A 14,072-nucleotide genomic window follows, 5' to 3' on the forward strand; every position below is an offset into this window, starting at 1 on the left:
TGATTTGCTTAAAGCATGTAGTATATTTCTTAATATATTTTTATTTATTAAAAAAAAGAGTGATCATGCATTGTGCACTGCTTTGTTCCAGCAGTGTCAAACGAGGACTGATGATACCCAGGTCCAAATTCCCTTTAAGTGATGGTGTGCCAGTCCCCATCACTCAGCCTTGGTTATTTTACAGTGGTGATAACCAGGTTGTGAAGGGAAGAATCCTGAACTCCACTCTATGGTTCTGGGAGGGTGGAATGAAAGCATACTGAAAAAATTAATATACACATGCCAACCTTAAAATTATGGCACCGTTACTACGCTAGCAATAAAAAAAAGAACCAAAGGATTGTCAACTATCTTCTTCTTAGGCCACACTTGTGCCTTTCGCAGCTGTATAAGGCCAGGCAGATATCCAGCAGGTGAAGCTTTCCCTGCCCTTGCACTGGCATATATGCCAGGAAAAGCTGCTCCCAATGAATTTCTGCTTGACAGGAGTCAGCTGTTGAAGGACACACAGCAGCCCTGGTTTGAATGTTTCCTTTAAAAATAGCAAGTATAGCTCAGGAAAAGGGAGCATCTTGTTTAATTGTCTTTTTGCCAGATTGATGTGTAGGTCTAAGAATTAAAAGCACAAAATTTCAAATTGCCGCTTTTCAGGGGAGGGGGAAGTACTAATAAAGCAGCATGGATACAGATACACAAATATGATACAGATAGATCTATAATGAAGGGAACTGTTCCTTTAAATGCGGGCTTGGCTGCGGCTGACATGTTTAGGCAGGAAGGAGGCCATCTTTCGCCTCTTCTGTCCTAAGAGGAGGAAGTGAATTGAATTTTGCATGGCAAAAGCAGCAAGTCATGGCAGATAACTACCGGGACTACAACTTGACAGAGGACCAGAAAATCGTTAAGACGAAGTACCCGCCTCTCAATAAGAAGTATGAATGTGAGTGTATTCCTGAGCGGTCTTAGTCTGTGCGTGGATTTATAGTTCTTTGGTGGAAATGCAGCGCTGGGCTCAGCTCCAGAGTTTCCACAAACCGAGTGTCTGTACATCTTGAACCGGGGGCGGGGAAAGAAGGTGCCGGTTACAGGCTGCGGGGCATTGCGGGGTGGGATTCTTCTCCGGAGTCTTGTATTGCGCCCCGGAGAGAGAAGTGGGAGGGGGGCGGCGGATTGGAGCAACAGCGTTGGCTCCGCACACCCATAAACAGCGTAGCTCTGTTGGGTCTGTAGGAGAAAATAAACCAAAATCTTTAGCAAGGCAATGCTATTTATTTGGACCCAGACTGTCACTTTGGGGTTTGTCCAACATGCTGAAAGTTTTGCCCTCCTGTAAAGCGTTGCTGTTCCCCAGGCTAGGAGAGCGTGTTGAAACTTGGCAGACAAGGCGAAGTTTTGCTCTCGAAAATAAAATCTGAGACTGCTTGCTGTGGAAGCTTAATATACTTCTGTGCAGTTCACTTTGTCTTAACTTCCTTTTTGGTGACACGAACCTGCTACACCCCCTGTCCTCACTCTAGAAGCGTCAGCTTCTTGCGATGTAATGTTATGCTGTACGTGTAAATGAATTTACTGTGTTTGGAATATTCTTGTTCTGACTGCTTATTCTCCCTACCTTGGTCTTTTAGATCTGTTTTTTTCCTTTTCTTTTTTTCCTTTTTTTAATTGAATAAATTATTTTAAGTTGCCCCAGGTAGCTTCATATTTTTTTCATATTTTTAATCCCTATTTAGATCTGGATCATACTGCTGATGTGCAGTAAGTATTTATTTATAAACTTACAATCTAACAGGGACAATGAGAAGGCAAAACAAAAAGCAAAATGACCCAAATAGTCTTTTAAGGGGGAAATATTCCTCAGTTGCATAATGCATGTATTTTCCCACCCTGGTAATACTATATTTCACCAGTTATTCTCCCCATTGCTGATGATAGCACAACTGATCTTTTCTGTATAAACAAGCACAAGCGTGCTGCTTACATCAAATCTGCCTAGGTACATGGGTTAGCTGTCCTCTGCTGAGTCAGATTTTTGGTCCATTAAGCTCAGGTGCATCTGCGATCATTGACTGGCAGCAGCTCTCCAGGGTTTCAGAGAAAGACTTTTCCTGGCTTTCCCAAGAGGTGCCAGGAATTGAAATCTGGACCTTTTCTGTGCAAAGCAGACGTTCTACCTCTTGAATCAACAGCTTTTCTTCAAAGGTATCTGGCATTATCCCAATAGATGGGGTTATATGAGAAAACCCGAAAGCCTCAGGGATTTCAATTGGGGAACAGTGTTGTCAGTATTTTCAAATTGTATATTGCCTTTCCATATAATAATATAAGCAACATCCAGTTCATCAAAACTGCCAAGAGCTGGGAAGTATGGCAACATATATAATTAACTCATGAGTTTTGTGTGTGCGTTACCTCTTTACACAGTTCTTGTCTGCTACAGAGTGAAGTAGGTTGGATGGTGTGCCATCTATAATTCCTCTAAACGAGATGTATGCCTAGAGTTTCGTTGTTATGTTTTCTTGTCATGGCTTCTGTATTTCAGCACAAGGCTGCTTTGGATTTTTGCTATCACTCTATGGTAATAAGAAAAAATACCCAAAAAAGTGCCAAGTGCAAGAAATGACAAACCAGATTTCTTAGAGTCTGCAGCAGATTACCTCTCACAGGCCCCCCATTCCGACAATGCTCGTATTTTAGCACAATTATTGAAAACACCAACAGCAACAAGTATGGGGAAGTGGGGATTGATGCTGCACACCTTCTGTTGTGTGCTGGATGTTCCTGCTGCTCTATTTTCCACCTACAAAGGAAGTTCCTAGTTGTGCAGAGGATGAAGCTAGGAATTCATAAATTCCAAGTACAAAGTTTTCAAGGGTAACTACTATATGCAGATCCTTAGAATGGACAATTCTTAAACTGCAAATAGTGAACTTGTTGGAAGTGGAGCCAACTGTTCTTTCCTATATTTAGTGCAAGTTTCTCCCTTGTACATTCTCATCTTTTGCTTATAACTACTGCCCTGTAATGTGTGTGTGTTTTTAGGTTACATGCATGGGGAGATACCTTGGAAGAAGCATTTGAACAATGCGCCATGGCCATGTTTGGGTACATGACGGATACAGAGACGGTTGAACCTCTGGACACAGTAGAGGTGGAAGCAGAGGGTAAGGTGTTGCTTTGAGATGTACAGCAGTACAGATTAATAAACACAGTGGCAAATTATTATCTTTACTATTTTGCCAGCATAACTGTCACTTGCTGTTTCCCAAACACATTTATAACAGAGTAACACCCTATAGTTTGAGGCCTGTGCTTATTCAGGATTCACTGAAACTGGACTGCTTAAACTTAGCATAGCAGGCCTGTAAGTATAAACGGTGATGCTTTTGCAAGCAGGAAACAGGCAAGCAGAAAGTTCAGCTTAAAATCATAGAATTTGAATTATAGAGTCATAGAGTTGGAAGGGACCCTCAGGACCATTTAGTCCAATTCCCCTGCAATGCAAGAATATGCACCTGTCCCTTACGGGGATCAAACCTGCAGCCTTGGCATTATGAGCACCACGCTTTAACTAACTGAGCTATCCAGATGATGTTCAGTCTCAGAGGCAAGCAGAGCAACAAAAAAACCCATGACATTTATTTATTTATTTTTATTAAATTTGTTTATCACCCTTCATCCGAAGATCACAGGGCAGTTCACTGCATAAAAATACAAAATGAGAACACAAAATGCATAATAAAAACAAAAGCAAAACAATAACGCACGCGCCCCTTCCACAAACACATTAAAAAAGACATAGAATGTTAATTGGCCCAAGCTGAAGGCCTGGTTATAGAAAAACATTTTTGCCTGACGCCTAAAGATACGGTCCATGGTTTGTGAGGTGTCCTATCTGTCCCCACGCAAGGGTTGGCTCTCTGATCTCTTGCTGAGCCATGATCTGTGGTGCAAGGGGAATTGAGTGGGAGTTTGAGCCTACACTGACATCTGTCTGTCATTAGGAAGGCTTGCCACACATACCTGGGTTGGAGGGAGTCCTGCACCTTAAAGCTCCCAATATGTCCGTCCGTCCCCCCCCCCCCCTTCTCTCCAACAGGACATGACATGCTGTCTCTTCTCTTCCACTTTCTGGATGAGTGGCTTTATAAATTCAGCGCCAATGAGTTTTTCATTCCCAGGGTGAGTGTTTGCTCTCTTCCTCCTTACAGTCTTGAGATATTTCTCAATTATTGGATTGTGTTCTGCACAGTGTCACAGTTTGGTCACATGTTGTTGCATTGCCAAGGTATTGAATCCATTAATTTCTGAGGTAGCATCAAGAAACTAACGAGCTAAGGAAAAAACATAAAGAGGAACATTATTGTACTGTCCTTATTAGCATCAACTGTAATCATAAAGCAGGGAGCCAGCATTCAACTTTCACAGAAGTCTTCTCCAGGCTTGATAATCAACAACAGAAAAGGGGGGGAAATGATGTTCCTCAGAGTAGCAGGTGGTGAACTTCTCTGCAATTTGCTTACAGTTTATAGATTGAGGTTCTGGAAATTCTTTGCAAAACTAGTTAGATTATAAGCGAAGTTGAAGATGCTAGAATGGGGAGAAAGAAATTGTTATACAGACAAAGAGAAGCTCCTTTGACTACTGAAATGTATTGCTTTTCATATGCCTTGAGGTTGTGTGGATGGTTGGGATTTATACTTCTGCAAGGAACTGAAATACCTGGTACCTTTTCCAGTTATTACTGGAGCTATGTGAAAGTTTTAAATTGTTTGAAATCAACTAATTGTATGTTTGTTCCCCTCCCCCATTTTGTAGGAGGTTAAAGTGCTCCACATTGACCGAATAAGATTCAGAATAAGATCTATTGGGTGAGTTAAGTGGAATCATGCCATTTAAAAATGTTGATGGAAATGCCAGGGAGTCAAGACGTGTTGGCTCTGTGTGAAAGTTTCCATGGCGAGTGTACCAGGTGTCCTTTTGCATGTGCCAGGAGCCTTTTTAGTTCCCCACTTACTCTCACCATGGGCCCCTCCAGGATCCTTCCTGGATGGGGACAGCAAAGAGTTTGCTTTCTTTAAAGAGAATGCATGTTTCTGCTTTGGCAATGTTGCTTTGCTGTAAGGGCTCAAACTAATCCCTGGTTCTGAAGAAGAAATGGAGGCCTTTGAAGATGCCAGGAGCTGTCTTGGCCTTCTTAATTCCTGATTCACACTTCAGCATGTGGGACAGTGGATCCCAATGGATCCCTGCACTTTCTCCTGGGTATGGACCATTTGGGAACTGGAGTAGAGAGCCTTGTATGCCATAGCTCTCTAGGTTCTTGGGTGGGAAATCATTCTGGCTGCTAGGGGTGCCAGAATGGCCTCCTCTTTTCCTCAACATTCATCATCGTTCCACGTGTCTTTCGTAAAATGACCAGAGGGGTTTCCTGCACTGTGACATAATTCAGTAATCTTGTAATAATCGTTACCCTTTTTCCCTCTTTAAGGTGGGGAGAAGAGTTCTCTTTGCCCAAGCATCCCCAGGTATGTTATGAATGTTGTCGTCTTCCTTCCTGAGTACTAGAGGCCCAGAGACAAATCAGGCTTAACTAACAAATCACCCCTTCCATTCATGTATTCTTAGACCTACCAGAGATTCTGCCTATCATTGTGCAGTTGAGCTCCTAAACTCCTGTTCTGGGCCAACTCAAATAGTCTATTTTCTCCCCCCGCAGGGCACAGAGGTCAAAGCTATAACCTATTCAGCAATGCAGATTCATGAGGATGAAAAGCCCGAGGTCTTTGTCATTATTGATATCTAAACAAAGTGCCACAAAAAACTGCATCACCCTGGTTTATCTGTACATCCTAATCGAACTGTTTGTCCTCCTGGAAATGACTCGGCAGAGGGCTAAATGAACCAAAGTGGTGAGGAGCATCAGGTTGGATGTAGCAGCTTGAATAGAAGACTCCCGAGTAATGTCCAGCTCTGGTGTGTTACTGAGGCTGATGCATCAAGCAGGAAGCATTGAAAAGATGGTGTCCATGTGTTGATTACCAGCCCAAGCATGATCCAGTACTGCAGCCTATAATGTGGTTTTTAAATGCTGGATTCTAATTCCTTATCTACTCTGGTGGGAGACTAATATTCCTTAGTGACAGGAAATGCAGGGATTTAAGACTACTCACTCTCTTCTGTCTTAATAATACTACCTCTTCTATTGCTTCTTTTGTCATTTATAGCCCATTGTAAAATACCCACCATAAAATGCTGCTTTCCTCCAGTGAGAAGTTGCCAGGAAATTAGCCTAAATCCTCTCCCCTTACAAAGCCATTTGAAACAGTAGTCTGATGCTGTCATAATGTTCCCAGTCACCTTCAACCACGGTTAGGAGATGACAGAAGCCTACCTCTCAGGCTTCCTCTTCTCCTGTTCATGTGTATGTTCCCACAACAACACTATGGTTTGCCCTAGCAGATAGGTTGTTCCAGAACAGGGTTACAAAAGAAATCCTGGTTAGCGTTTCTGATTAATGCTGCTTCAGACATTATACTACACCAGGAACCCCCAAACTTGGCCCTCCAGATGTTTTGGGACTACAATTCCCATCATCCCTGACCACTGGTCCTGTTAGCTAGGGATGATGGGAGTTGTAGTCCCAAAACCTCTGGAGGGCCGAGTTTGGGGGTGCCTGCACTACACCATGGTTAGAGCTGTAGTGGCTGGTGAGGCACGTTTGCTTGGCTGGCTTCCTAACAGCAGGTTGCTGGTGCTTATCAAAGGGTGAGGTGTGGGGAGATTGGTCTGGTGTGGCACATGGCAGTGGATCCAAGCTCCCTATGCCTCAGTCCTCCCCTCTCCACAGCGACCTGCTGTGTTGGCAGGCCAGGAGAACCAAGATACCCCACCTGCACTGCCTCACCAACTGCTGCTGGTTAAACCAAACCATGGTATGGAGAAAGGAATTCATGCATGCTGGGGGAAAGGGAGCCTCGCAGTCGATGCCACACTCCCAATGCCTTAACCACAATTAAAGATCAGAGCGCACACACAAATGCCCCCCCCCCCGAGGAGCAGCATTTGTTTTTGACAATCTATATGAACACACACACATAACTTGAATTGCAGACTTAACACACACACACACACACACACACACACACACACACCCCTTGGGATTGAAGCAATGGGTCTCAGTCTCTTATAAGCAGCATTTGTTTCATGGGGCTTGCAGAGGAGCATAGCTTGGTGGCAGGTGTCTTACACTGGGCCACCCCTTTGCACCATGATAAAAATCCAGCATTTTTTGTCAGGAGAGGGTACAAAATATTTCTAGAAGGCAGCCTTTGTCAACGCCCATCAGTCTCAGCTAGCATGGCCTTGCAGGCTGAGGCTGATAGGCCTTGTAGTTCAGCTGGTGGGCATTAGGCTGATGATGGCTGCATGTAAGAAGAGAAGGCATCCTAAGAGGTGTAGACAGAGTGGTACTCTGTGTTAATCTGTGTGTGCTTTCAGTTTTGATGTGTTTCACTTAGCTCTACAATTGTGTGAGGTCATTGGTGTATTGATTGGAGTAGGCACCCTTCTATTTATGTAAATGACAGAAAAAGGAGAATCTTGGTTTTAATTTAAAAGAACTATTTTTAAAAAACATATAAAAATAAAATCCATTTTACAAAATGTAAGTTCATACTTGTGTGCATATAGTAGTTTTATTGGTTGGCAATATTATTGCATTAGAAGTAATGAATAGAAAGTTCCAACAAGAGACCTGCAGGTATAGGGTGGAATATAAATTTAATTGATAATAATAATAAATAATAATAATGGTTACATGGCTAGCTGGGCTCCTGAAAAGGAGCCACAACATTATCTTGCAGGTCCCACATACCCCCCCCCCCACAAAAAATCATACACACCCCTTTCTGATTGGGTTCAATTGACATCCATGTTTTATTGCAAGGGCTTTGTGTATAACAAACAGCCACTGATTTGGGGCATGTCCTTTGCCATTTCAGCTGCACGCCCCCAGGGTGAGCTTGTCAAAGAGGTGCTCTCCCAAGCCATCCTGGGGCACTCTCAGGCGCCTCAAGTTAGATAGATGGTCTGCCAACTGCTTGATGGCCTTCACTTGTTCCTCCAAAAACTGAGACTTTAGAAAGTGACACAGCTGCACAGAGAAGGCAAGCAAGGGAGGGAGAAGAATTGCTCAGGGCTTGCGATTCCTTTTTCTTTTGAAACAGTCACTGGTGGTGAGTCCCAACCCAGATCATCCTCATCACATCTGGGATCTGCTAGCTCAGAAAAAAAGGAGACTTTGAATGCTCAAAGGCTTTGATACTAGATAAGACGAGCGCTGTGAGCAGAGGGCTCATAGCTCAGGGGTGAAGCACCTGCTTTAAATGCTCAACGGCCCAGAGCCCAAGTTCACTCATGAAAGTGATCTTGTGTATTATCATAGTGTGGCTGGGAAAGGCTTCTGCCTGAGCTGTCATTGGCTCAAGCCAATATTTGAGAATATGAAATGGTCTTTCCAAGGGGGCTGCCTGTCTCTGAATGTTGGCCCAGCTCCTGGTCTACATGTTTTGTTTAGAGATTCTAGTGTAGCCTTCCCCCACCCGGTGCCCTCCAGTTGGTTTGGGCTGCAACTCCCATCAGCCCAGACTTGCATGGCAATTCTGGCTGGAGGCTGGTGGAAGTTGTACTCCAAAAATCCAGAGGGCACCAGGTGACTAGAATGAGCTTTTCAGCGCCTTCTCAGGGTTCTCCATTCTCCCCAAATGTCTACCCATTTATTTATTTTTATTTTGCTCACTAACCACAGGTGACATACATGAGGATCCTCCTTCTCCAGAGCCAGCCTGTGTAAGTCCAGGAGACCTTGGTTCACGTTTCCTTCCAGCCGCAGGGCACTCTGGAAGGCTTCAAGGCTGGACTGCCACTCATCCTGCTCCGGCTTCTGTTAAGGAGAGGCCGAGGAAGAATTGGGTTAGCAAGACACTCCTTGCCCTAATTTCCAATCAGAGTTCTTTGAGAGTGTCAGCAAGCATATAGATAGACATCCTACATCTTTGGTGGTGCTGTGACAAGGTGTTCTGCTTTTGGTCAGCAGTCTTTGAAGAAATCAGATTACGTAATCTGTAATATAAATCCAATGCCTTTGTTAGCCTTGCTAGGAATAATAAATGAATCAAATCAACATTTATCTCATTGGGCGATGTTGGCACTGTTGCTGGTAGCCGCTCATTTAGAAATAGCTAGATTTTGGTGATCTGCAACAAGCCTGACAATAGACTTATGGTATGTGCTCAGGTGTGGTCTGTAACCAGGACAAGGGCAAGATAAGTTCCTCATCCTTTTACAACATATAGAATCCATCCATCTCCCATTTGAGATGTGACCATCAGTCAAGACAACCTGCCCAGCCCCACAGAAACATCTGGAAAGACCTAGTGGATTACAGTCTTTAAAATACATTATGAATGGGTTCTAAGTAGTGGTTCCAGCTTCAAGCTGCTGTTACACCTTTTTCCAAGGAACAAGAGATTTGCTGATACTGTTTTAGTTTATTGTATTTTAAAGTATGTTTATTCCATGTGAAAAGACTATTTTTTAATTTTAAAAAGCAAAATAAAATAAAAGATACAAGCATATAGATAGACATCCAGACACTGGTAAACCAAACAGAGGCGGATGCCCTGATTGTGGCACCACAGGGAATGGACTAGTTTGCCTCAATTGCTGGCTACTGTAATCAAGAAAGCAGACATCACACACCTGAATGTCATGAAGAACAATGCACCCCCCTCTCTTGTTCTGGTATTTCAATAACATCTCTGCATATTCCCTCTTCTTGAGTGATTCCTCTTTCAAGAATGTAGCTACATGCTTGAGGGCAACATCATCACGGCTGAAGTAGTAGGACTGAGGTCAGGGAGGGGGAGAAAAACAGAAAAGTCCAGTCAACAATTAAGCAGACTATGCAGCAATTTAGCTGCTGTTTCAACCATCTGTGGATCAGGTTTAGGCAAAGGTGCCTGGCGGCTTTCTTAGTTCTTTGCTGCTAAAACATAGAAGGGAGCATGAAATTTGACCATTCACTGAGAACACTCCATTGGCAAGTGTTAGAATTTTCTGACAATTCCAGCCGGTCTCTTAAAATCTTAAGAATTATAAATCAATGTCAATATTGGCAAAACTGTTCAGTCTTTATTATGATGCACCTGTTGTTAACAAGGCTGTTACGCTAAAGCAGCCCAGGAAAATGCATCAGCCTTTACACTTTGACTTGACCCGTGACAGGAAATAGGGGACACTAATTGCCATACTACACGCTAGCAAGGTTATACACCTAGCAAGGCTATGCTTAAAATTCTACAAGGCAGGCTTAAGCAGTATGTGGACTGAGAACTCCCAGAAGGGCAAGCTGGATTTAGAAGAGGCAGAGGAACCAGAAACCAAATTGCAAACATGCGCTGGATTATGGAGAAAGCTAGAGAGTTCCAGAAAAACATCTACTTCTGCTTCATTGACTATGCAAAAGCCTTTGACTGTGTCAACCACAGCAAACTATGGCAAGTTCTTAAAGAAATGGGAGTGCCTGAGGCAGTGGAAGACAGGAGTGCCTGGTGTGCTCTGGTCCATGGGGTCACGAAAAGTCGGACACAACAACAACAACAACAATTGCCATACTGGGGACCAACAGTAGCTTTGCTTAAAATTGTGGGAGTTGCAAATATGGTTAATGGGAAAAACTGTGTTTGGATCTCAGGGTGGGCCAACACCAATGTTGAAGAGATTCCCCAACTCTTGCTGGACCCCCCCCCCCTCAACATGCCCCCTGCCACCATGTGCTTACAGGCAATGCCAGTGAGAGGGTAGCTGCATGATGACTACAGTGGCCCTGATTTCAGATATCTTTGTTGCTCCAGGTAATCACTGCCTGTCTGCAGGCTCTCTTCTGTGCCTTCCTGTGTGACCAGGTCCAACCAGCTGTCATGCCAGTGGAGTCTGGTCCATGGGGCGAATGCAGCACTGCCACGCCAACTTCGGTCTGCTCTCAGACTACCCACACCTTCCTGCCTTCTGACATGGAACCAGTCCAGGGTGTGGCACTGCTTGCCAGCTTCCTCCTCCTCCTTAGTCTTAGTCTCACTCTTGCCCTTGTAGAACTCAACAGGGAGGAGGGTAGGGACAAAACTAGTGTTTGTTGGCTTTGCTTAACATTCGCTCTAGCGCCACCTGCTGCTGACCTCTCTGCTTTCCACCCCACCAAGCACCAGCCACTGTTGAGTGGTGCTTTTGGCACCAGCCCCATTAAATGTTCACTTAAAACAGACTTGGGTGACACAACTCTCAGCCCCCTGCAAAGGCACACACGAGGCCATTTGACATTCATAAGGCAAAGGGGCTTATCTCTGGTGATGCTCCCTCAAAGCGCAAGAGAGATGAAAAAGCAAGCAGGTACCATGGAAAGATAGACGTAACTGGCATGGAGCTCCAGGTTCACCATGTGGTTAACAGCAGCCTCACAGTCCACGTGGTAGTTCTGCTGCACCTGGGAATTCATATCTATTGCTCAACACTAAACTGGCAAGTAAAATACTTCCCTCTTAAAGGGCTGATCCAGCTCTGCACCCTGAAAGTTTCCACAGTAACTGACCAGCCACCATAGCTGGCCTTTCAGCTCAAAGCAAGAAGGTCAGGACACAGGAAGAAACCATTCAGCAGGGAAGACAGAGGTCCTCTGTCACTCAGATCTTTAATGACCTTTTTGCAGGCAAGAGCATGACTCTGCAGTGTGGCACAAGGGTTGCCATGACACCTGGGAAGGTAGGCTGATGCCAGGGAAACAGCAAAGAAATACACCAGGGTGCTGATCCTGCAAGCACTCGGTGTGAGTTTTCACCAGCATTCATCAAACAACCACACATGGAAGGCCTTCCTGGTCCTCCTTCTCAGGTGACCCTGCCCTGGCCGCCAGCCACACAGCAGGGAAAACCCTTCTGGAGAACCATCTTGCCCTTCAAGGGGAGGAGAGGAGAAGCAGAAGCAGCCTGGTAAGTCCCTGCCACCCAGTTCCTGGTATCCCCTCCCAGAAAGCTGAAAAGCCACCTGGCCCCCCTGAGAAGGTAGTCCATGAGTCAGGACAACCATATTGTTGGCATTCTTTCCTGGGAAACAATGGAGGAGAGTGTGCCTTTGGGGGTAAAGTCAAACCCTTGGAGAGTTGCAGTGCCTGCTGTGGCTGTAGAAATCAATACTGCAGAGATGTATTATTGCAAGTGGGGCAGTTTTTTGCCATTTTTTTTGCCAGTAATGTGACTTACAGATGAGAGTTTTTGTATCGGCACCCCACATTATAGACAACATGTTGTATAGTCTGGCTTTTGAAGTGTTTGTGTTAAATTGATGCAGACATTGTTTGTATGGACTATGTTGCAGACTTGAGCTAAGTGATGGCGATGGTTGTTTTTTCCGTTGTTGTTTTTTAATTGTTTCTTTCTTTGTTTTAAAAAAGTGGCCCATGACCCCCTTTGTGATATCTGAATGACCTATTTTGCACTGTTAAGCCTCTGACATTGGAAGTACACAGTCTAGTGGAGGCTGGCCCAAGGGGGCTTATGGGACACCGCCCCACCTCTCTGCCTTCTTATTTACAACTAGTCCAGAGGGGGGCACTGCCAGCCAGCTTCCTCCCCCTCCTTAGTCTGCGTGCTGCCTTTGCAAAACTCAGCAGGGAGGAGGAGAGAGACAAAACTAGAATGAATTGGCTCTGCTTGTCATTGGCTCTGGCGCCACCTACTGTTGGGCTCCCTGCCTTCTGCCCTATCGGTCCCAATGGGCAACAGCAATCTTGGCTAGTAGATGTTGAATCAACGGGTGTTGGAGAGAGGGAGGGAGGCCAGGTGGCCGGGCAATGGTCCCGGTCCATCATCAACACTAGGTGCTGCCAGCCACACAGCTGGGTCCTCTAGAATCAGCCACGACGGGGCAAGTGGCAGGTGGAGTCGGCGGGAAAGACCCTCTTCGTGCTTCCCCTCGGGGCCTCCTCCGAGGGCGCCGGTGCTGTCGACCAAAAAACCCAATGATAGTCCCTTTTGCAAGAAAGAGAAACGGTGCGTGGGGGTTCGCAAACTCCAGGGGCTCAGAATGAGATGGATTCCTTCCTGGGGTGGACACAGGCTGGCAGGTTGAGCCACGGGGACCCTACGCGTGACAGAAGCTCAGCTGGTTTTGGAGTGGTCAGTGACTGGAAGACACCCAGGAAAGCGCCCCCCCCCCGGAAGACAGAGTGGGAGAGAAATGTCCGAAACCAGGACACTGCAGCCACCAGCCTTACAGGGGCCGATCTCTTGCAGCAGGGAGCCTTGTTCTTTCTTCGTGGGTCGTGGTGGGGGGTGTCTCCCAACGCGGATGTGGGCGTCGGAGAGAGAGGTGCAGGGGCGGCGTTTAAAGGGGCAAGGCGCCCCTTTAAGACACAGTCTCCTCTCCCCGCTGCGGTTCAGCGTCGCCTACTGACCCCCGCGATCCCCCCCCCCCATGATGCTACGGAGAAAACGACGCCAAGGTCCAGGTTGCCTTCCCTGCCCTAGCACCGTTGCGGGGTAGGTTGGATTTAAAGCTGTGGGGAGAAAGAGGAGCTGGAGGAGAAACACCCTCCACCCCCAAATGCTCAGTCTGGGATTGAGCTACTTGCGTTTACAACTGCGGCTTGTTAGCTTTCAACTTGTTTGTTGTTTGGTTTTGTTTTTAGGGTGCATTCGGTCATGGTTTGAGATTGCATCATTCACCTCTTATTCGGCACCTTTTTCGTTCCGCCTTTCGTGTGCTGTTGCAGAAAGGCGAGGGATATAAATTCATTAATGGAGCGTAAACAGTCCACGCCTAATTCAGCTCCTCTCCTCCCTTCCACACTTGCAACTTCAGCTGTTCGGGGCTGCCTGCAAGTGCGCCAAGGGAGCCTGCCTGGAATAGGTGCTGCTAGCCTCCCCGACCATCAGATGGGAACGCTATAGGACAGGCATAGGCAAAGTCGTCCCGCTAGATGATTTTTTTTGGACTACAACTCCCATCATCCCTGACCACTG

General features: G+C 45.7%; 3 protein-coding genes across 6 annotated transcripts in view; 2 read left to right on the top strand and 1 right to left on the bottom strand.

Moving 5' to 3' along the window:
• Positions 1-7,672, top strand: part of FNDC5 (fibronectin type III domain containing 5) — a 193,438-nt gene extending 185,766 nt beyond the window's left edge. Inside the window, exon 7 of the mRNA XM_081019711.1 lies at positions 7,411-7,672. The gene's annotated coding sequence lies outside the window, so the exon portion shown is untranslated. The remainder of the gene's footprint in view (positions 1-7,410) is intronic.
• ZBTB8OS (zinc finger and BTB domain containing 8 opposite strand) lies at positions 478-5,914 on the top strand. 3 transcript variants are annotated; one of them, XM_081019708.1, is made up of 7 exons: positions 481-940; positions 1,731-1,755; positions 3,040-3,161; positions 4,097-4,179; positions 4,816-4,868; positions 5,489-5,525; positions 5,717-5,914. In XM_081019708.1, exons 1-7 carry the CDS (start codon positions 853-855, stop codon positions 5,801-5,803), a joined length of 495 nt encoding a protein of 164 aa, XP_080875834.1. In that variant the 5' UTR covers positions 481-852; the 3' UTR covers positions 5,804-5,914. The 3 variants fall into 3 exon arrangements, with proteins under 3 accessions (XP_080875835.1, XP_080875834.1, XP_080875836.1); XM_081019709.1 differs by lacking the exon at positions 1,731-1,755 and having other exon boundaries at positions 478-940; XM_081019710.1 differs by lacking the exons at positions 481-940; positions 1,731-1,755 and adding an exon at positions 1,776-2,199.
• Positions 7,673-7,904: 232 nt separating the features above from the next.
• LOC308484707 (ferritin heavy chain A-like) lies at positions 7,905-11,727 on the bottom strand. 2 transcript variants are annotated; one of them, XM_081019705.1, is made up of 4 exons: positions 11,450-11,725; positions 9,760-9,906; positions 8,816-8,941; positions 7,905-8,152 (listed from the first exon to the last, which is right to left on the bottom strand). In XM_081019705.1, the coding sequence occupies exons 1-4, from the start codon at positions 11,549-11,551 to the stop codon at positions 7,997-7,999; spliced, it is 531 nt and encodes a 176-aa protein (XP_080875831.1). In that variant the 5' UTR covers positions 11,552-11,725; the 3' UTR covers positions 7,905-7,996. The 2 variants fall into 2 exon arrangements, with proteins under 2 accessions (XP_080875831.1, XP_080875832.1); XM_081019706.1 differs by having other exon boundaries at positions 8,142-8,276; positions 11,450-11,727.
• Positions 11,728-14,072: the final 2,345 nt, after the last annotated feature.

This window comes from Podarcis pityusensis (genome assembly GCF_964106645.2).
Source record: "Podarcis pityusensis genome assembly, chromosome: 8".
Lineage (NCBI taxonomy): Eukaryota > Metazoa > Chordata > Lepidosauria > Squamata > Lacertidae > Podarcis > Podarcis pityusensis.

Coding starts and splice junctions, on each gene's coding strand:
- ZBTB8OS (XM_081019708.1), top strand. CDS start 853: ATGGCAGATAACTACCGGGACTACAACTTGACAGAGGACCAGAAAATC. Junction 1,756..3,039: donor GATCATACTGCTGATGTGCA/GTAAGTATTTAT, acceptor GTGTGTTTTTAG/GTTACATGCATGGGGAGATA. Junction 4,180..4,815: donor ATGAGTTTTTCATTCCCAGG/GTGAGTGTTTGC, acceptor CCCATTTTGTAG/GAGGTTAAAGTGCTCCACAT.
- LOC308484707 (XM_081019705.1), bottom strand. CDS start 11,551: ATGAATTCCCAGGTGCAGCAGAACTACCACGTGGACTGTGAGGCTGCT. Junction 9,907..11,449: donor GTTACGTCTATCTTTCCATG/GTACCTGCTTGC, acceptor CCCTGACCTCAG/TCCTACTACTTCAGCCGTGA. Junction 8,942..9,759: donor TTGTTCTTCATGACATTCAG/GTGTGTGATGTC, acceptor TCTCCTTAACAG/AAGCCGGAGCAGGATGAGTG.